Here is a 23151-nt window from a genome sequence, read left to right as displayed (position 1 = left end):
TAAAAATTAGGGCAGAAATAAATGCAAAAGAAACTAAAGAGACCATAGCAAAAATCAACAAAGATAAAAGCTGGTTTTTTGAAAAAATAAACAAAATTGACAAACCATTAGCAAGACTCATTAAGAAACAAAGAGAGAAGAACCAAATTAACAAAATTAGAAATGAAAATGGAGAGATCACAACAGACAACTCTGAAATACAAAGGATCATAAGAGACTACTACCAGCAGCTCTATGCCAATAAAATGGACAACTTGGATGAAATGGACAAATTCTTAGAAAAGTGTAACCTTCCAAAACTGAACCAGGAAGAAATAGAAGATCTTAACAGACCCATCACAAGCAAGGAAATCAAAACTGTAATAAAAAATCTTCCAGCAAACAAAAGCCCAGGACCAGATGGCTTCACAGCTGAATTCTACCAAAAATTTAGAGAAGAACTAACACCTATCTTACTCAAACTCTTCCAGAAAATTGCAGAGGAAGGTAAACTTCCAAACTCATTCTATGAGGCCACTATCACCCTAATTCCAAAACCAGACAAAGATGCCACAAAAAAAGAAAACTACAGGCCAGTATCACTGATGAACATAGATGCAAAAATCCTTAACAAAATTCTAGCAAACAGAATCCAACAACATATTAAAAAAATCATACACCACGACCAAGTGGGCTTTATCCCAGGAATGCAAGGATTCTTTAATATCTGCAAATCAATCAATGTAATACACCACATTAACAAATTGAAAGATAAAAACCATATGATTATCTCAATAGATGCAGAGAAAGCCTTTGACAAAATTCAACACTCATTTATGATTAAAACTCTCCAGAAAGCAGGAATAGAAGGAACATACCTCAACATAATATATATGACAAACCCATAGCAAGCATCACCCTCAATGGTGAAAAATTGAAAGCATTTCCCCTGAAATCAGGAACAAGACAAGGGTGCCCACTCTCACCACTACTATTCAACATAGTGTTGGAAGTTTTGGCCACAGCAATCAGAGCAGAAAAAGAAGTAAAAGGAATCCAGATAGGAAAAGAAGAAGTGAAACTCTCACTGTTTGCAGATGACATGATCCTCTACATAGAAAACCCTAAAGACTCCACCAGAAAATTACTAGAGCTAATCAATGAATATAGTAAAGTTGTAGGATATAAAATTAACACACAAAAATCCCTTGCATTCCTATATACTAACAATGAAAAAACAGAAAGAGAAATTAAGGAAACAATACCATTCACCATTGCAACAAAAAGAATAAAATACTTAGGAGTATATCTACCTAAAGAAACAAAAGACCTATACATCGAAAACTATAAAACACTGATGAAAGAAATCAAAGAGGACACAAACAGATGGAGAAACATACCATGTTCATGGATTGGAAGACTCAATATTGTCAAAATGGCTATTCTACCCAAAGCAATCTATAGATTCAACGCAATCCCTATTAAGCTACCAACGGTATTTTTCACAGAACTAGACCAAAGAATTTCACAATTTGTATGGAAATACAAAAAACCTCGAATAGCCAAAGTAATCTTGAGAAAGAAGAATGGAACTGGAGGAATCAACCTGCCTGACTTCAGACTCTACTACAAAGCCACAGTCATCAAGACAGTATGGTACCGGCACAAAGACAGAAATATAGATCAATGGAACAGAATAGAAAGCCCAGAGATAAATCCACGAACCTATGGACACCTTATCTTTGACAAAGGAGGCAAGGATATACAATGGAAAAAAGACAACCTCTTTAACAAGTGCTGCTGGGAAAACTGGTCAACCACTTGGAAAAGAATGAAACTAGAACACTTTCTAACACCATACACAAAAATAAACTCAAAATGGATTAAAGATCTAAATGTAAGACCAGAAACCATAAAACTCCTAGAGGAGAACATAGGCAAAACACTCTCCGACATAAATCACAGCAAGATCCTCTATGACCCACCTCCCAGAATATTGGAAGTAAAAGCAAAACTAAACAAATGGGACCTAATGAAACTTAAAAGCTTTTGCACGACAAAGGAAACTATAAGTAAGGTGAAAAGACAGCCCTCAGATTGGGAGAAAATAATAGCAAATGAAGAAACAGACAAAGGATTAATCTCAAAAATATACAAGCAACCCCTGAAGCTCAATTCCAGAAAAATAAATGACCCAATCAAAAAATGGGCCAAAGAACTAAACAGACATTTCTCCAAAGAAGACATACAGATGGCTAACAAACACATGAAAAGATGCTCAACATCACTCATTCTCAGAGAAATGCAAATCAAAATCACAATGAGGTACCACTACACGCCAGTCAGGATGGCTGCTATCCAAAAGTCTACAAGCAATAAATGCTGGAGAGGGTGTGGAGAAAAGGGAACCCTCTTACACTGTTGGTGGGAATGCAAACTAGTACAGCCGCTATGGAGAACAGTGTGGAGATTTCTTAAAAATCTGGAAATAGAACTGCCATATGACCCAGCAATCCCACTTCTGGGCATACACACCGAGGAAACCAGATCTGAAAGAGACACGTGCACCCCAATGTTCATCACAGCACTATTTACAATAGCCAGGACATGGAAGCAACCTAGATGCCCATCAGCAGATGAATGGATAAGGAAGCTGTGGTACATATACACCATGGAATATTACTCAGCCGTTAAAAAGAATTCATTTGAATCAGTTCCAATGAGATGGATGAAACTGGAGCCCATTATACAGAGTGAAGTAAGCCAGAAAGATAAAGAACATTACAGCATACTAACACATATATATGGAATTTAGAAAGATGGTAACGATAACCCTATATGCAAAACAGAAAAAGAGACACAGAAGTACAGAACAGACTTTTGAACTCTGTGGGAGAAGGTGAGGGTGGGATGTTTCGAAAGAACAGCATGTATATTATCTATGGTGAAACAGATCACCAGCCCAGGTGGGATGCATGAGACAAGTGCTTGGGCCTGGTGCACTGGGAAGACCCAGAGGAATCGGGTGGAGAGGGAGGTGGGAGAGGGGATCGGGATGGGGAATACGTGTAACTCTATGGCTGATTCATATCAATGTATGACAAAACCCACTGAAATGTTGTGAAGTAATTAGCTTCCAACTAATAAAAAAATTAATTAATTAATTAAAAAAAATAAATAAAACCATAAAGCTAACCCAAACTGAGAAGCAGGTTACAGTCACCAGTATCGGGAGTTGTTTATGCATGTATAATCTCTTTCAGAGCTCCAGCACATCAGAGTCTCTTTGTTTCTACCTAGACTGCATCCAAAGCCCAGATGCTTGACAACCTTGCTATGACCAAGGCAAGAAGAATAAGGTGTTTGGTAAGAACCTGACAGGTCATTAGGGCCACCATTAGTTAGAAGCGCATCTTTGCACATGTAAATACCATTCTTATAGCCAAAAGCTGACATGTGTAGCAGTCCTCTAAGTACTTTAAAGTGATAGAATATTTTAACTATCAGAAAAAATCTGAGTATGCTTTATCATTATCCCCATTTTATAGATGGGGATACTCAGGAACAGAGTTGAAGTAATTTTCCCAATGCCAGTCAACTAATATAAATAGTGAATCCAGGATGAAAAGTCAATACCTGAGCCCACAAACATTAGGCCTTGCATTGTGTGTGCCCTCTTAGAGAAAAGGAATAGATCTCCCCTTGCTTAAGTCATCAGGGTTGAATTACCACTTTCGCTTTTGACAAATGTAATAACAAAAACAACCACCATGATGTGGGAGGGAGGGAACAGATCAGATAATTGGACCTAGACTCAATCTCTTAAAAGCAGAATAGGTATTAAAGAGTACTGCAGATACCCTTTTACAGCCACCAGAAGTTACTAAAAATTCAGGGCCTGAAGAGAGTCAGTTAATATTTAATATTTTAATATATGTCAACAAAACTTATTTTTCTAACTACTTTTTGAGGTTGGTGGAAAATCTGATACCTAAAACTATCATTCTTTTTACATTTGTTTATTTAATTGGAGGATAATTATTTTACAATATTAGGATGGTTTTTGCCATACATCAACATGAATTGGCCATAGGATACATGTGTCCCCCTCTATCCTGAACCCTCCTCCCACCTCTCTCCTCACCCTATCCCTCCAGGTTGTCACAGAGCACTGGCTTTGGGTGCCCTGCATCATACATCAAACACACTGCTTATCTATTTTACATATGGTAATGTATATGGAAAACTATCATTCTTAGGTGGACTTCCCAGGAGGCTCAGTGATAAAGAATCCACCCATCAATGCAGGAGATGCAAGAGAAGTGGGTTTAATCTCTGGGTCAGGAAAATCCCCTGGAGGAGGAAATGGCAACCCACTCCAGTATTCTTGCCTGAAAAGTCCAAAGGACAAACGAGCCTGGCAGGGTACACAGCCATGGGGTAATACACACACACACACACACAGCCATGGGGTAATACACACACACACACACACACACACACACACACACACACACACACACACACACACACACACACACACACACACACACACACACACACACACACACACACACACACACACACACACACACACACACACACACACACCCCATTTATAGGTAGACCTGCCTGACTAGATTTGGGACTAGTTTGTTTCTGTTCCATGAATAGATTTTTTTTACCTCTCTCTTCAGAGCATATTTATTTTAGAAATTCATTTTCTCTTTTCTTCTTTTCTGTACTTTTATAAAGAAAAGGAAGTAATTGAGCAAATCCTATGAACCTCCCAGAGAAAATAATAACAAAATTGCCTTGGGTAGAGCTCAGGACCAGAGGAGCATGAAAGCTATCATTACTTATTAATAAAGCTAAATCACTCAAAAAGAAACCCCAAATGTGAAAATTGTAAAAAGTCATGTCAAAGAAAACTTCAAACATTTTTAAACTAATTTTCTTCTCTTTCTAAACCTAACTTGGAAAAATGTTGTGCTCATGATTCTCAGCCATCAACTCAATCTAACAATAAGGGTGGTTTTATATATTTAATAATGTATTTAAATCAGTAAAGTAAAAAATAAACTTAAATCAGTAAGATCTAGAAAGTTGTGCAACCCTTCCTCAGAAAACACTGCTTTTTCCCCTCTAAATAATTAAATTCAGAGCACCAATCAATAGAAAGAATTCTAAAGACTTCCACCAAAGTCAGTTAACATCACTGGCTCATTGTAGCTGATTACTACATGTGTGCATGCTAAGTTGCTTTAGTCATGTCCAACTCTTTGCCACCCTATGCACTATAGCCCACCAGACTCCTGTCCATGGGATTCTCCAGACAAGAACACTGGAGTGGGTTGTCACGCTGTGCTCCAGGGGATCTTCCCAACCCAGGGATCGAACCCACATCTTTTAAGTCTCCTGCATTGGCAGGCAGGTTCTTTACCACTAGTGCTACCTGGGAAGTCCCTAGCGGATTAGTACATCCATTCCCAAATTCTTTCTCCCTTGCTGGACTCCATATAAAAGCTAGATAAAGCTAAACACTCCACTTGCTTCCTCAGCCTCCTTTTCAGAGTTCTGTTCTGGGATTCTGGAAAAGGCTTTTGTCCTCTTAAGCCAAGGAACAAATGCAAGTGATATTGCCTCTAGCTCACTTTTTCTTGCCTTGAGATGTATACATAATGTCTGGAGCTGCAGCAGCCATCTTGGGATCATGGCAGGAAGGTGGGTAGGACTGCAGAGATCCTGGCTCCTTTAAAGTAGAGCCTTTAAATGTGTGCCAGCAGCCACCTACCTCCAGACTCCCTGCTTGGTGAAAAAAATAAACCCCTGCTTGTTTAAGCCTCTATTGGTCAGGTATTCCATTACTTGCAATATAAAGTATTACAAATTAATGCATTTAGTCTTTAAAAGCTTGTTTTAATGCCCTTTTTAAACAGAATAAGATTATTAATTGATCTTATGTAAAGCATATGGGTTTCCCAGATGGCTCAGTAGTAAAGAATCTGCCTGCCAATGCAGGAGACGTGGGTTGGATCCCTGGGTCAGGAAGATCCCCTGGAGGAGGAAATGGCAACCCACTCTAGTATTCCTGCCTGGAGAATCCCGTGGACCAAGGAGACTGGCAGGATAAAGTCCATGAGGTTGCAGAGTTGGACACAAATGAGCGACTAACACACACGCACACATACACACACGCACACACATATTACTACAGGAATAAAAACAGTGTGACATTGGCAGAAGGATAGACATAGATCAAAGGAACAGAATAGAGAACAGAATGAAACCCACACAAATATGCTCAAATGATTTTTTTTATAAAGTTGTAAAAGCAATTAAATGGTGGAAGGCTAGCCTTTTCAACAAATGAATCTCGACCTAAATTTCACACTTCGTACAAAAAGTAGTTCAAAACAGGTCACAGACTTGCACACAAAGTGTTAAACTACAAAAATTTTAGGAAAAAGTATAGGAAAAATACTTCAGAATCCAGGGCTGAGCAGAGAGCTCTTAGGCTTACTATCGAAGCATGGTCCATAAAGGGTAAAAATTTGATAAATCAGAGTTCATTAAAATCTGAAAAATTTTTTTGCTCTGCAAAAGACAGTTAATAGGACAAAAAGACAAGCTACAGATTGGGAGAAAAAAATGTGCAAACCGCATCTTAGAGAAAGGGATAGTATCTAGAATGTATAAAGATTCTCAAAACTCAAAACTCAACAGTTAAACAAAACAATCCAATTAGAAACAGGCAAAAGACATAAAAAAGACATTTCACCAAGGTAGATACACAGATGGCAAATAAGCACATGAAAAGATGTTCAACTCATTAGCCATCAGAGAAATGACAACTCAACCTAGAATGAGATATCTCTACACACCTATCAAGATAACTGAAATGAAAAACAGTGACAACAATAAGTGCTAACTAGGATGCAGAGAAACGAGATCACTCATACACTGTTGCTGGACTGTAAAATGGTCCATTTGCTCTCAAAAACAGCTTGGTAGGTTTTTTTAAATAAAACTAAACAGGCAATTATCCTAAGATCCAGCAATTGCACTCTCAGGCATCTATCCCAGAAAATGAAAACCCATGTCCACACAAAAACCTGTACATGAATATTTGTAACAGCTTTATTCATAACAACCAAAAGCTGGAAATAGGCAAGAACTTCTTCAACAGGTAAACTGTTAAAGAAACTGTGGTACACACACAGAGTACTACTCAGCAATGGAAATGAACAATTGATACATGCAACTACTCAGCAATGGAAATGAACAATTGATACACAGAGTACTACTCAGCAATGGAAATGAACAATCGATACATGCAATTTCTCTGGACAAAGCTCCAGAGAATTATGCCGAGTGAGAAAAAAAAATAATCCCAAGGGGTACATACTTTATGATTTCATTTATGTAATGTTTCAAAGTAATAAAATTTTAGAAATGGAGAACAGGGGTTAGGGGAGCTGTGGGGAACAGCAGGACCAGGAGTTGGGGTAAGGGGTGCGGGGAAGCTGATGAGAAGGAAGGAAGTATGGTTATAAAAGAGCAATAGGAGAGATCCATGTGATAATAGGAGGGATCCTTGTGATAATGAAACTGTTCTGCATCTTCACTGTCACGATGGCCACAGTAACCGACATAAGTGATGAACTGTAGTGATAAAATGCACACATGCAAATGAGTACAAGTATTAATAAAACTGGGAAAATCTGAATAAGATCGACAGATTATATTAATGTTAATATCCTGGTTGTGCTACTATAGTAGTTTTGCAATATATTACCAATGGGAAAGTGGGTAAAGTATACATGGGATCTCTCTGTATTGTTTCTGATAGCTGCATATAAATCTACAATCATCTCCATAAAAATTTCCATTAACAATAAAAGGCAAGAGAGGGTTTACTTTCCTCAGTAACAAGGCGAATTTCTACCCAGGTGCCTTTTTATAAGGTATTAAGTATGAACATGAATACAGATGAGCAATGAATGACTGATGTCTCACAGAAATGAGATGAAACACAGTCCTATAAATGACAAAACAAACATCTCTGTTTCAAATACCAAAGGCAAGTGAAGAAGAGAAGGTGGTCTAAATTAACCAGTCAGCCATGTGAACTGACCTGATAGCCCCCAAAACTCCGGCAGTTCGTGACCATTCCCTTCTTTGGAATGCCAAACACGTAGTCAGGAAAGCAAAGAATTTGTTTGGTCTTCAACTGGTCAAACTTGTCACTTTGTCATAGTGGAGTTCCCGGGTCAAATTTGGGCATTCCGGGGCTTTGGTTAGTGAGAGAGTGAAAATGTCTGCCTCTCCTTTCTTTTCTGCTTTGGGGAATCCCCCCTACAAAGTTGACTCTGCCCTTCCTACAATGGTAGGAACAGAAAAACCTCCTCAGGAAATGAACCAAGAAATCCCTTTACATTTGCACTCCTGCGTACCTGGAATCCGATTCTTGGGAGACTGGTCTCCTACAAGGCACTGCCTGATGAATGTTCAGAGAAAAAATCTGCTGCCTCCAGAAAAAAACCAAACTGGATGCCAACAAGGAAAAAGGAGCATCCCACTGCATGGCAGAGAGGCTTTGGGTCACAACCTGCATGATGACATCTACATGATGTCCTGACTGCTTTGAATAAGCCATGCATCCTGAGAGGCTTATTGCTTATTTATATCACAAAAGCAAATGACTTTCTTCCTCCTTTATATTCACTCTTGCTAAAATAAGAAGCATTTGTCACATGGCATCAGTGGAAGACACTGGCGAGAAGCATTCCAGAGATGATTCTCCCAAAACTGCGTCTATCTCCACTACCTTTTAGGCATGGCTGCTACAGGTAGACAGAGGCAATTGACAGGCACCTATTGGCCTGCCCTGGGTGAGGAAGACCAACCCAAAGGGCCTCAATAATGGGTTTCTCAGTTGGCTGAGGGATGTAACAATCACACATTAAGAATGCAAAGCACAACCCAGCCAGTAAGGCGGCAAATGAGTAGTTTGGACAATATGAGTGTTCACAGTTATGGAGCCAGAGAGACGGCTTCTGCTGAGATGATCAGGGAAGGTTTTAATGAGGAGGGATAAGAGCAGAGTTTTGAGGGAAGGCTAGCATCTGGATGGGAAGGAGGAAAGGTACAAGAATGCTGTTGGGGAAGGGGGCAAGTAAACCAATAGTTGAGTGGAAAAGTCCAAAATAAATTCAAAGAATAGATAGTAAGCTCACCGGTTTAACTAGAGTGTTAGGTTTGTTTTCCATCATGAAAAAGAACATTGTTAAGAAAAGATGGTTTTGTTTGAATTTTTACAATGATATTAATAATATACTCATGCTGTTGTTTAGTTACTAAGTCATGTCTGACTCTTTCTCGACCCCCTGGGACCACAGCCCGCCAGGCTCCTCTGTCCACGGGATTTCCCAGGCAAGAATACTGGAGTGGGTTGCCATTTCCTGCTCCAGGGGATCTTCCCAACCCAGGGATCAAACCTGGCCGGGTCTCCTGCATTGGCAGGTGGATTCTTTACCACTGAGCCACCTGGGAAACCCCAATATACTCGTGTTACCTGTATAAGTTAAAAACAAAAAAGTTTAAAGAAAGGTATACTAAGGCTGAGAAGAGCATTTAGACTCACAGGTACTGAGTCTGTGGCTGGTGTGGCAAACAAAATTTGCTGGCTCCCAACAGTCACTGTTTGTTCCCTTTTCTCTTTCCCAGCTCCAAAAATAGATGGTGAAAAATCAAGCTCCCAATGTTCCTTGTAGCAAAGGATAGCCAAGTGACTGAAGTTTAGACAATAAGATGTAAGGTAGCAACCTACTGGCAGCCTGGAAACACATTGTTTTTTGATATAAGAGCCTTACCCCATCCCTCCTTTCTATTTGTCTTGAACATGGTTATAGGAAGTTGTGATGTCTGGAACTGAGGCAACCATATTGCAACCATGAAGTTACAAGCCTAAGAAAGAAAACCCAACATTCTGAAGATGGCAAAATGGAGAGATAAAAAGAATCTGAGCCCTTTATGACATTCATCATCCACTGTCTAAAGCTAAAACTGCCACATCTCTAGAGTTCTTACCATATGAGATAATTTAGATTAAGTCACTATAAAGTTCAGGACAGAATACAAAAATAACCAAAATCACATGTTTGATACCTGAATAGGCAAAGAGACTTTGCTTTCTGAAATGCAAATTAACATTTAGGAATAGCAATAAGAGTTTTACATCATTTCCAAAGTATGAACAGCAATCGCAAGAAGTAGCCCAATCTGGAGCTCCCTAGTGATCCAGTGGTTAGGATTAGCTGTTTTCACTGCCATGCCCCAGGTTCAATCCCTGGTCAGGGAACAGAGATCCCACAATCCATGCAGCATGGCCAAAAAAAAAAAAACAAACTGCTCTCAAACGAAGTGGCTCAGTCTGAAATGTGATTTCAAGGACATTTCAAAAGTTAACAGGAACAAGCAACTGAAAACTAAATCAAAACAATCCTGTGATCTGGCACAGTAAACACCTATCGTTTGACTGTCCAGCAATATACCCCCACCAACTCCTTTCTTTGGCTGTTTTTATTTTTTAACAGTTTCACTGAGGTATAATCTATATGTCATATAGTAGTTCTATTTTTAGCATTTTTGAGGAACCTCCATATACTGTTTTCCATAGTGGCTGAACCAATTTACATTCCCACCAGCAGTATACAAGGGTTTCCTTTTCTCTACATCCTTGCCAACATTTGTCTTTTGTGGTCTTTTTGATGATAGCCATTCCGGCAGATGTGAGGTGATATCTCATTGTGGTTTTGATGTGCATTTCCCTGATGATTAGCAATGTTGAGTATATTTTTCAAGTGCCTATTGGCTATCTGTATGTCTTCTTTGGAAAAATGTCTACTGAGGTGCTTCTGCCCATCTTTAAATCAGGCTATTTGGTTTATATGTATGTGTATACATATATATATATATATATATATATATATATATATATATATACACTGAGTTATATGAGCTGTTTATCTTTTTGGACATTAATTCCTTATCTGGGTATATATCCAAAGAAGAAGTAAACACTAATTCAAACAGATTACCTGCACCCTAATGTTCAGTGGCTCAGATGGTAAAGAATCTGTCTGCAATGCAGGAGACCCAGGTTCGATCCCTGGGTCAGGAAAATACCCTGGAAAAGGGAATAGCTACCCACTCCAGTATTCTTGCCTGGAAAATTCCATGGACAGAGGAGCCTGGCTACTGCAGTCCACGGGGTCACAAAGAGTCAGACACAATTGAGCAACTAACATTTTCACTTTTCACTTTTTCAATGTTCATAGCAGAATTATTTACAATAGCTAAGCTATGGAAGCAAAATAAGTGTCTATTGTAAAGTTCACCCACGTAAAATATACAATTCAATGGAGTTCACTATAATTACAAAATTGTGCAATCTTCATCATAATCTGAGAGTAATTTCATCATCAAAAAAAAAAAACAAAACAAAAACCTATACCCATTAGCAATCACTCTCCACTTCCTCCCTTCATCCACACATACGTCTAGGCAACTACTCATCTTTCTGTTACTATAGATTTGCCTATTCTATACATTTCACATAAATGGGATCATAAAATATGTAGTCTTTTACATATCATATGTGGTATAATACTTTTGAGGTTCATCTATGTTGTGGCATGTATCAGTATTTCATTCCTTTTTCTGGCTAAATAATATTCTATTGTTTCAATGTACCACATTTTTTTTTTCATTTATTTTTATTACCACATTTTATTTGCCCACTTACCAGTTGACAAATATTGGGGTTGTTTTTACTTTTTGTCTACTATGAATAATGCTATTATGAACATTCATGCACACATTTTTTTGTGAATAAATTCTTTCTTTTCTCTTGGGTATATACCTAGGAGTGCTATGTCATATAGTAACTCCATGTTTAAACTTCTGTGCAACTACAGACTTTTCCATATATGAGGGTTTCAATTACTACATATCCTCATCAACACTTGGTATTATCTTTTTTTTTTTTTTTTGTTATAGCTATCCTCATGGGTATGAAGCAATATCTCATTGTGGTTTTAATTTACACTTCTCTGATGACTAATGATGCTGGGTCTCCTAAATCGTGGGCAGATTCCTTACAGTCTGAGCCACCAGGGAAGCCTCTTATTTATGGTAGGATAAAGCAAATAATTGGGCTTCCCAGGGAGCTCAGTGGTAAAGAATCTGCCTGCAATGCAGGAGATGTGGGTTCGATCCCTGGGTCAGGAAGATCCCCTGAAGTAGGAAATGGCAACCCATTCCAGTATTCTTGCCTGGAAAATTCCATGGACAGAGGAGCCTGGTGGGCTGCAGTCCATGGGGTTGCAAAGAGTCAGAAACAACCAAGCAGACACACATCCATGCACAAAAGCAAGTAATTATGTTATTGTCTTTATGAATCAAGATTTTCAATGTAAGTAAAGAATCAAAGAAGTTAAAATTTCTGTAATCCTTAATTAGCATTTCAAATATCAGTGTGGATTCATGTGGTATTTTATCTTTAAAAATGTATACATATTTTCTAGCCTTGTTTTAAGAGAATGAAAATTCAAGCCACAGACTGGAAGAAAATATTTGTAAACCCCATATCCAACAATCAACTCGTATCTGGAATATATAAAGAACTCTCAAAACTCAACAGTAAGGAAACTTACTGGAGCTGTGGATTTGTTGATTTTGGCCATGTAATTCACCTACTCTGTGTGATTTTCTTTTCTCACATAGGATCTCAACTCTCATTAAACCCAAATAAAAGACACGAAAGATATTTCACCAAAGAGGATATACGGATGGCAAATAAGGACATGAAAAGACATTCAACATCATTCTTAAGCCACTGAGGAAATAAAAGTTTAAATCAAGAACTACACACCCATGAGATTGGCTAGAATCCAAAACACTACCAGTGCTAAATGCTTTCAAGAATTTGGAATAATGGGAACTTTCATTCATTGCTGGTGGGAATCCAAAATGGTACAGCCATTTTGGAAGATGGTTCAGCAATTTTTTATAAAATTAAACACACACATATGACCAGTTCCAAATTTATGTGAAAATCAAGTATCCTGCCATTAATACAAAAGTAGTTAGCATTTTGCTGCAGTTTTTAACTTCTCACAAATATAAGCAAAGCTTTCCTTGCTTAACAAGGATCAAGAGAAAGATGAGAAACCTCACCTCAGCTGAAAACGAAATGTGTATGTACTTATCTCAAATTTGACTCAGAATTGCATGTCTATATGACAAAATACAAGCCTAGGTTTCACCCTGAAGATCTAATTTTCATTCTTTTGGTTTTTTAAAAAACTATTTTCTTATGTATATATAGGTCTACAAGGAGATAAAGATTACAATGATTGTATAACTGTTTATATTTGAGCCTGATCATATCAACCATTAAAAAAACACAATTTTTAGGTCTCACATAAAATTATGTCTCAGGCTATATTTTTATTCATATTGCTTTGCCAGTATGATTTTAGGAGTTTTGCTTATTTAACACTGTCTATATTTTCATGTTATAAACAGCATTAAGTAAAGCAAATTTACAACCTTTACTTAAATTAAACCAACTAAGCCTACTTTTTTGAAAAAGTAAATCCCACCTTGGATTAAAATAGTTATTTACCAGAAATGTACTGCCTTATGAATTTTTTAAAAGTATGAAAAGAAAAGAAAGGTAAGCTAAGCTTAACTACCTGTTTGTTTCTCAAGAAAACCTGGCTAAAAGTCCCTTTTTTAGTTTTAAATGAGGGAGAAAACTATTCTTGCTCATACCACATTTCATACCTTACTAGCAACCCTCTATAGTAGAAACCGTGAGAGGATTTTTAGGTCTACTTGGGTAAGGAAAAAAGGGGAGAAAATCAAGTAGGAAATTTTACAGTAAGAAAAAAAAAAAGCCCTGATGTTTCCCCTAGGGCACTCCCATTAGAGTTGAGATCCTTTGTGAGAAAAGAAAATCACACAGAGTAGGTAAATTACATGGCCAAAATCAAGAAATCCACAGAAAACCATTATTCTTTACTCAAAAGAGACAATTATTATTGGATCACTATATCTACAACTCATGGATCTTGCTAACATACCATGGGCTATAGAAATCATTTTTACACAGGAGTTCCCCCAAGACCTGAAAATCATTTCAAAGGTTCCCTTGGGGTAAAAGATTGTGAGGGGATGAAAATGTCTTGGAACTAGTTAGATAGAGATGACAGTCACAAAACACTGTGGATGTACTAAATGCCACTGGATTGTACATTTTGAAATGGTTAATGGCTCATTTTATATTACGTGAGTTTCACCTTAATCAAAAACAAACAAACAAAAGAAAAACACTAAGAAAGACTGACTAGGATCAGTTGAGACTTCCTCAATGGTGAGAGACTAGATTTGGCCTTGAAGGATGTTGAAGATGAGAATTTAAGTCAGAGGCAAGAAATTGGTGAAGATGGCTCTAATGAGAGTGATTTTCAAACGCTGACTGCAACCACAATAACAAATTTTAGTGCAAGCCAGTTCACTTATACACATGTGACACAAAGGTTCATAAAATAATACTCTTCCCAAGCATAATAAACTGATTTTTAAAAATTCTATTCCACGCTATTTTTTTTTTTTCTTTTTCTTTTTCCTCTAAATCCTGGTCATGATTCATTACACTGATCTCACAAAATGAGTGACAAACTTTAACGGCCTGGGGTGTCAGGTTAAGAGGTTTGGACCTGATGCAGGTTATTTTAAGGCCACGGAATTGACCACTAAGAACATAGTCAGGAATCTGTAGGCAGAATTTTAGACTGGAAAACCCTCTGCCTTGTGAATAAAGTGATTGTTTTATGATTTTGTCACTGAGATAAATTTAAATTGACTTAGCTAACACCACATGATGAAATCAATATGTGTACTATATATTACTCATGGTTTTTCTCTCTCAGCTGTTTATCATTTAAATTGCTGGTCAATTTCCCAGAGAATGATTTTTACTATGTTAATATGGAGGCTTGTATTAGTCTAGATAAGAATATTCAAGGTATTTCTATAAGAGAGACAAATTCTAAATTTATTTTACTGTTGTAAATTCAAATAATTCCTTTTTCTTATTAAGGAAACAGTTGCTTCATTATAAATTAGAGGATGAACTGTTTATAACATTTATAGAGGATGGACTATTTACAACAAACTCTCCTAAGATGGTGGCGAGGTGTCTTCATGAAAAACAGAAAGTGTGCTCCTCATTATTCATTAGAGGCATTCAAGATCAGCTACACAACCATCTGTCTAAAATGCAGAAGAAGGGATTTTCAGCTCGGGCTGGAACTGCCCCTTTTAACTTTCATAGCCTATCATTTTTGACAATATGCCTGAGATTCTCTTAGCTTAATACAAATCCAGCATGTAAATTCTTGGGGGGAAAAAAGGATATTTTGTGTCTGAAATTGTGATCTTTCCCCTAGGTCTGCAATTAATTCACATTAAAATAATGTGAAGATCATCAGTGATACACATGCCTATATCTTAGAAAGCATAATACTTCTTGTCCTTCAGAGTGGAGAGGAGAGATCACCTGGCTGTGGACAGAAATCAATCTATTGCTCATGACTGACTACCAGCAGCTAATTAAAATGGGGAGTAAGTTCCTTTTTCAATTTCTAAGAAAAAGCAGTAAAAGTTAGTGAGCTTGTGTTATAATTTTAAACCCAAACAGCCAATAATTATGCTATCTCCAGGAGGCCAAGGTTTTTCTCTCAATAATTTAATTCTGTAAGCAAGAGAGCTGTAACAGGCAGGAAGGAGGCAGGGATCAAAAGGCCATATTTGGCTTTAGGACTTTGTGACCAATCTGTGCCAGACAGCATCCAACCTTTTAACTAAGTGCAAGTTTTTAAAAATATTAATTTTTTGGCAACACATAGCACATTTAGTCCCAAGGCTAGTGTAACAATTTTTTAATGGAGCCACCTGCTTTGGGCACATAAAGGATACTCAATATATAAATACTGATTTGTGGAAGGACAGCCTAGGATATCCAGTAAGTATACTATCACTCCCTAGTTCACACACACACACACTCCTATTGGTCTAAAGCATAAAGTAAATAAATACTTTTTAAAAATACATTCACAAGTCTAAAAGCAGACCCACACATATTTTGGATACGTGATTTATGACAAATGTAGCTCTACAGAGAACTGGAAAAAAGTTGGCCATTTCCGAAAATGTGTTAAAGACAACAGGACCCAAATGGAGTTGAATACTCTAAGCCCTATATCACCAAACTGAAATTTAATGTTGTTACAGTTTCAGCTCTCCCAGAAATAGAATCTTAAACCTGTCAACCATGAATCTCCTGATCAGCATTAGTTAGGTAATCTGCCTGATAAACCCCTGCCATTTCCTATAAGGAAGGCAAACTTACAATAACTAATCTGATTTTTTGCCTAGTAAAACTTCCCAAAATCTCTTGCCTTGTATAGCTCTTTAGAGCTCCTTTCCATCTGCCTGATTCATAAATCACTGAATAAAGTCAATAAGCTCTTTAAAATTTACTCATAATTTTGTTCTTTAACAAACAGTTCTGGGTTAACTGAATAGCTACATGGGGAAAAATATAACCCGACCCCTACCTCTTTTCACACACACACCTACAAATGTATTCCAGTTAGATTATAGATCTAAACGTGAAAGGTAAAAACAATGAAATTTCCAGAAGATAACACAGGCAAATATCATCATGAACTTGGTGTAAGGAGCTATTTCTTAAATAGGAAACAAAAAGTACTAATTTAATTGAGGACAAATTCTTCATCAAAAACACCATTAAGAGAGTAAGAAGGCCAAACACAGACTGAAAGATATTTACAACACATACATCTGACAAAGGAGTCATATCCAAAATCTATACAGAACTCCTACAGATTACTAAGAAAAAGACAGGCAGCCCAATAGAAATTAGACAAAAGACAAATAGGTACCACACAAAAGAAACTATCCAAATGACCAAAAAATGTGTGAAATGTGCTCAATTTCACTAGGAATTGGAGAACCACAGATTAAAATTACAGAGCTGGCACTACACCCACTGAGTCAAAATAACTAAAATTTAGGGCTTCCCTGATGGGTAAGAATCCACCTTACCCATCCAGGGATTCCACCCCTGGTCCAGAAAGATCCCACATACCGCCTGGCAACTAAGCCCAGGCTCCAGAGCCTGGGAGCTGCAACTATTGAAGCCCACACATGCTAGGGCCCATGCTCCGCAACAAGAGAAGCCACTGCAATGAGAAGCCTGTGCACTACAACTGAAGAATAGATGCCATTCACTGCAACTACAGAAAAGCCCATGTACAACAAAAAAATGAAGACCCAGCACAGCCAATAAATAAATAAAATTACCTTAAGAACAAGTAAATAATAATAAAATTCAAAAGACTAACCGAATTGAGTGTTAGAATATGGTTCAGTCCAGTAGCTCAGCTGTGTCCAACTCTTTGCGAGCCCATGGACTGCAGCACACCAGGCTTCCCTGTCCACCACCAACTCCCAGAGCTTGCTCAAACTCATGTCCATGCAGTCTGTGATGCCATCCAACCATCTCATCCTCTGTCGGTCATCCCCTTCTCCTCCTGCTTTCAATCCTTCCCAGCATCAGGGTCTTTTCCAATGAGTCAGCTCTTTGCATCAGGTGGCCAAAGTATTGGAGCTCTGGCTTCAGCATCAGTCCTTCCAATGAATATTCAGGCCTGATTTCCTTTAGGATTGACTGGTTTGATCTCTTTGCAGTCCAAGGGACTCTTAAGAGTCTTCTTGAGCACCACAGTTCAAAAGCATCAATTCTTCACTGCTCAGCTTACAGTTCACTGCTTCAACTTACAGTTGAACTGTAAGTTCAACTCTCACATCCAAACATGACTACTGGAAAAACCATAGCTTTGACTAGACGGACCTTTGTTGGCAAAGGAATGCCTCTGCTTTTTAATATGCTATCTAGGTTGGTCATAGCTTTTCTTCCAAGGAGCAAGCGTCTTTTAATTTCATGGCTGCAGTCACCATCTGCAGATTTTGGAGCCCAAGAAAATAAATCTGTCACTTTCCATTGTTTCCCTGTCTATTTGCCATGAAGTGATGGGACTGGATGCCATGATCTTTGTGTTTTGAATGTTGAGTTGTAAGCCAGCTTTTTAACTCTCTTCTTTCACTTTCAATCAAGAGGCTTTTTCATTCTTCTTTGCTTTCTGCCATAAAGGTGGTGTCATCTGCGTAGCTGAGGTTTCTCCCAGCAATCTTGATTCCGGCTTGTGCTTCGTCCAGCCCAGCATTTCACATAATGTATTCTGCATATAAGTTAAATATTAAGCAGGGTGACAATACACAGCCTTGACATACTCCTTTCCCAATCTGGAACCAGTTTGTTGTTCTGAGAGGGTAACAGGCAGGAAGGCCAGGGGTCTCCAAACGGAGGAAACAGGCTGCAAGTGCCAGACGTTTTTATCTCTCTTAAGTGGCAGGAGGAAACAAACTAGAGATATTTTTTTCCTTTTCTATACAAATTTAAAAGGAGGTTTCTCTTAAAATGCTGTGTTGCCATGACACCTGGTTTCACCTGAAGCTAACTATTCTCAAACCTTGAGTTAACCAATACATTTTTTTTCTTATGGAAATGTTTGTCTTAAGCTATGTTAATGTACCCCAGACTCTGTCTTCAAGTTGGTTCCGCCAAATGGCTCAAACTATTTGACAGACCAGTATGCTATACTCAGATATTGTTCCCCTAATCTATGTAAACGAATCTATTTGTTTGGTAATCTGCCCTTCTACAAGATTCAAGTCAATCATTTTATTGCCTGGGATGAATTATCTGGTGCCATTCTGAGTTTTAAGACATTCCTTTCTTTTCATTAACAGACTGCCAGTGACTATATAACATCCAGCTGAAGACTGGCAGGGGGGTACTTTCTGCCCCCTTCTGATGCCTATGTCAGAAGCTTTCTCTATCTCCTTTATACTTTAATAAAACTTTATTACACAAAAGCTCTGAGCAATCCAGCCTCGTCTCTGGCCCCAGATTGAATTCGTCTCCTCCGGAGGCCAAGAATCCTGGCATCTCATCGTTCAGCAACAACCTTTCAGTTCCATGTCCGGTTCTAATTGTTGTTTTTTGACCTACATACAGGCTTCTCAGGAGGCAGGTAAGGTGGTCTGGTATTCCCATCTCTTAAAGAATTTTCCACACTTTGTTGTGATCCAACAGGAAAATAAAATGCTGGTGGGAATTTAAATTGATATAAGCACTATGACCAGTCCATCCTAAAGGAAATCAGTCCTGAATATTCATTGGAAGGACTGCTGTTGAAGCTGAAACTCCAATACTTCGGCCACCTGATGCGAAGAACTGACTCATTTGAAAAGACCCTGATGGTGGGAAAGACTGAAGGCAGGAGAAGGGGATGACAGAGGATGAGATGGTTGGATGGCATCACCGACTCAATGGACATGAGTTTCAGTAGGCTCCAGGAGTTGGCGATGGACACAGAAGCCTGGCGTGCTGCAGTCCATGGGGTCACAAAGAGTTGGACACGACTGAGTGACTGAACTGAACTGAAGCACTATGACAGCATCTATCAAAGCTGAACCTAAGAATGCCATGTGAGAAATTTTAAAATTATATTAAAAAAAGAACTTGACTTTAAAAAAAAAGAATACCATTTGATCTGGCAATTCTACTCAGAGACATGAACAACAGTCACAGTAAACTATTTTTAATAACCCCAAACAAACCTAATCTCTGTCAAGAGTAAACTGTGTATATAAATGATGTCATATCCATACAGTATCTTCCTGCATACATACAGGGCTTCCTGTATACATACAGTATCTTCCTGTATATATACAGGGCTTCCCTGGTGGCTCAGATGGTTAAGAATCTTGCAGCAATGCAGGAGATCTGGGTTCAATTCCTGGGTTAGGAAGATCCCCTGGAGAAGGGAATGGCTACCCACTCCAGTATTCTTGCCTGGGAAATCCCAGAGACAGAGGAGCCTGGCCGGCCACAGTCCTTGGGGTTGCAAAGAACTGGACGTGACTGAGGGACTAACACTTTCTTCAACACCCATACAGTAGAATATTCTAGAGCAGTGAAACATACTAACTATCTCTACAGAGAGACACATGAACAAATCTCACAAACATAATGCTGAGCTTAAAAAAAAGCCAGCCACAAAAGAATAAAAACCAGACATTTCCATTGACACAAATTTCAAAAGCAAGCCAAACCGAACTACAGTGATAGCAGCCAGGGAGTAGTTGCCTTCGGAGAAGAGAGAAGGTGTAATGACCAGAAAATGGCAGCCCACTCCAGTATTCTTGCCTGGAAAATCCCATGGACTGAAGAGCCTGGTAGGCTACAGTCCATGGGGTCGCAAAGAGTCGGACATGACTGAGCGACTTCACTTTCACTTTTCAATGACCAGAAAGGGTCATAGGTAGGGTTGCCATGTAAAATACAAGCTGCTCAGTTAAATATGAATTTCAGATAAACAACAGAGAATCTTTTAATATAAGTAGATCCCATGCACTATTTGGGACATGTATTTTTACTTGCTAAATCTGGCATCCCTAGTCAAGGTTGATGCTTTGGGAGTCCTGGTAATATTTTCCTTCTTGATATCCATTCTATAAGCATTCATTGTGCATTTTTCTGTACACGTATTATACTTCACAATAAAAAAAAAACTTTAAAAAAAGCAAAAGTACACTCAGTACAGCCTTGCAGATTTTAAAATATCTCATCCAACCACTGTTCTTCCTACTCTTAATCACTGTATGTGAGAGCTGAGGATCTGAAGTGTTGCTAGGTCCAAAGCTGTGGGCTCTACATTCAATTTTGATTAGAATTACTTTTACACAGCATGCTTCTTTATTTCTGGAATCCTTTTTCATGCCCTGCCTTTCAGAGGTTTTACTTAATTTGTGACTGGTTTAATCTTACCAAGGGCTTCCCAGGTGGCTCAGTGGTAAAGAATCCACCTGCCAATGCAGGAGACACAAGAGATACAGGTTCGACCCCTGGGTCAGAAAGATCCCCTGAAGTAGGAAATGGCAACCCACTCCAGTATTCTTCCCTGGGAAATCCTAGGGACAGAGGAGCCTGGTGGGCTACAGTCCATGGGGTCACAAAGAGTTGGACACAACTAAAAAAAAATAATCTTACTGAAGGGCAACGTTAGGATGGAAGGCCAGCCTCTACCCATCAACCAAGAAAGCACAAACCAGTGGTCAAGAAAGAAGCTGAACTGACCAGCCAACCTGCAGGGGTCAGAGTGCACTGGCCTGAAGCTCAAAGAAAACTGGTACCTTAGGGCCAACAACTTGGATACAGACACTGCTCAGCATCCATAAAGTCGAATGCTTCAATCTGCAACCTGTTTTCTAAACTTATCAGAGGTTTACACAAATACCTTGAGTGGTTCCATCAATTTCCCTTCTTACAGATACATATGGAAAACCCCAGTAAAGAGTAGGAACCAGTGTAAACAAAAACCTGAATTATTTTTCTGTTGTGGATTAAAGAAGATGCTATTTACTGGCAAAAGTTCTTGCGTGCTCACAGTTTTTAATGTTGTGTTGTTTGGTACTTTCATCTTGTTTTGAAATGAACCATTCCCAATCCTAAATGAAGAAAGAACTACAAGTTTGGATCCTGCTCTCTATAACGTTTAGGATCAAACTTCATAGACCAGTGGAACCCTTACCCACCCCCAACCAGCCTTGAGAGTGCCAGGTTTCTTCACTTTAATAACAAATTCTTTCACAAAGGGTATTAAGGAGAGTGATTAGGTTCCTGGGCTGTGGAGACCGGTTGCCTGGAGGAAACCCAGCTTCACCACTGAGACTATGTAGTTCTGGCCAGTGAGTGACTGACTCATCTCTCTGTGCCTCAGTTTCTGCAACTGTAAAATAGGAATTAAAAATAGCTGATACAAAGGGCTGTTGGGAGCATCTAACACCGTGTAAGGTGATTAAAGCACAGCCCCTGGCACACCTTCAATGCTCATCAATGACTATCATCAACCCTACCACCGGCTACCTTCAAGGGACTTAGCATCTATAACGACCCTACTTCTGTATCTAATGTAGGGAAAGCATCTAGATGCAGCTGGACAGAGGGGGAAGGGAAGGTAGAGAGAAGGGGAGGTAGTCCAAGAGCCTACAAAGTTTGACCCAAGCTGCACCCAATCCACAGAAGGTGAAGCAGCGTTAGGAGGCCAGGGAAGTGGCCACACCTGGACCCCAAACTTTGGCTGGGACCTCTGACCTCGGGTGCCCTCTCTACTCACATTACGGTTGAAGCTGTTGCCGGGCAGCAGCGGGAGGGCCATGACTTCGAGCGTCCGAGGGTCAAGGGTCCGGGAAAAGGGGCCAGCAGGCAGCGGCCACCTTTCTGCCGCTTTGTTTGACCCACCCCCCACAGTCCACGTTACCTAGAGACGGAGGCGGTGTCACGGAAGGAGGAGGGGCTTCCGCGGGCCGGGGCTCGGGGCGGGACCGGGGCGGGGCTAGGCGGAAGCTCCGCGCGCGCGCGCGCGCGCACCTCCCCCCGCCCACCCCACCCACTCAGCCGGGTACCGGTCTCCCCCGAGGCTTTTCTCTCCACACGCTTTGTGCACACACAAAGACTGTCAACCGCACCATTCCCCGCCCCCGCCGCTTGCTGTTTTAACCCTTTGATAAGGGCTCAAAGCCCTTCCTGCACTGAAGCTCCTGTTTCTTGCACATTTCTCTGTTTCTCGCCATTTGGTTATTCAATTTAGTTCATACAGAAGAGTGCAGAAAATAAAATGACACCCGTGTGCTCACAGAAATGTAACACCAGTGCACGTTACATTTACATCAGCTTTTACTTTGTAATTAAAACGTTCCAGATGAATCCCAAGCCACACAAACCCCAAGCGTCTCCCACCCCCCTCCCACCACTACCACCGAGAAAATCCATTCAGCGGTAACCACCATCCTCAATCCTTCCTCTGTACTTTTTTCCGTTTGAACGAAACATTTTGTAAGATGCTTATTCCTGGTGCAGTCATGGTGGCCAGGGGCGGGGTCAGGTGG

At 39.4% G+C, this 23151-nt stretch overlaps 1 protein-coding gene across 1 annotated transcript in view; it reads right to left on the bottom strand.

Annotated features, from left to right (window-relative positions):
- The window catches only part of EFHC2 (EF-hand domain containing 2), a 245740-nt gene extending 223221 nt beyond the window's left edge, over positions 1-22519 (bottom strand). The window contains exon 1 of the mRNA XM_043897067.1: positions 22380-22519. Coding sequence (XP_043753002.1) covers positions 22380-22421 — 42 coding nt within the window. The 5' untranslated portion in view covers positions 22422-22519. The remainder of the gene's footprint in view (positions 1-22379) is intronic.
- Positions 22520-23151: the final 632 nt, after the last annotated feature.

Source organism: Cervus elaphus, chromosome X (genome assembly GCF_910594005.1).
Source record: "Cervus elaphus chromosome X, mCerEla1.1, whole genome shotgun sequence".
NCBI classification, from domain to species: Eukaryota; Metazoa; Chordata; class Mammalia; order Artiodactyla; family Cervidae; genus Cervus; species Cervus elaphus.
The sequence above is the reverse complement of the archived record's forward strand: the minus strand, read 5'-3'. Positions and strand labels throughout refer to the sequence as shown.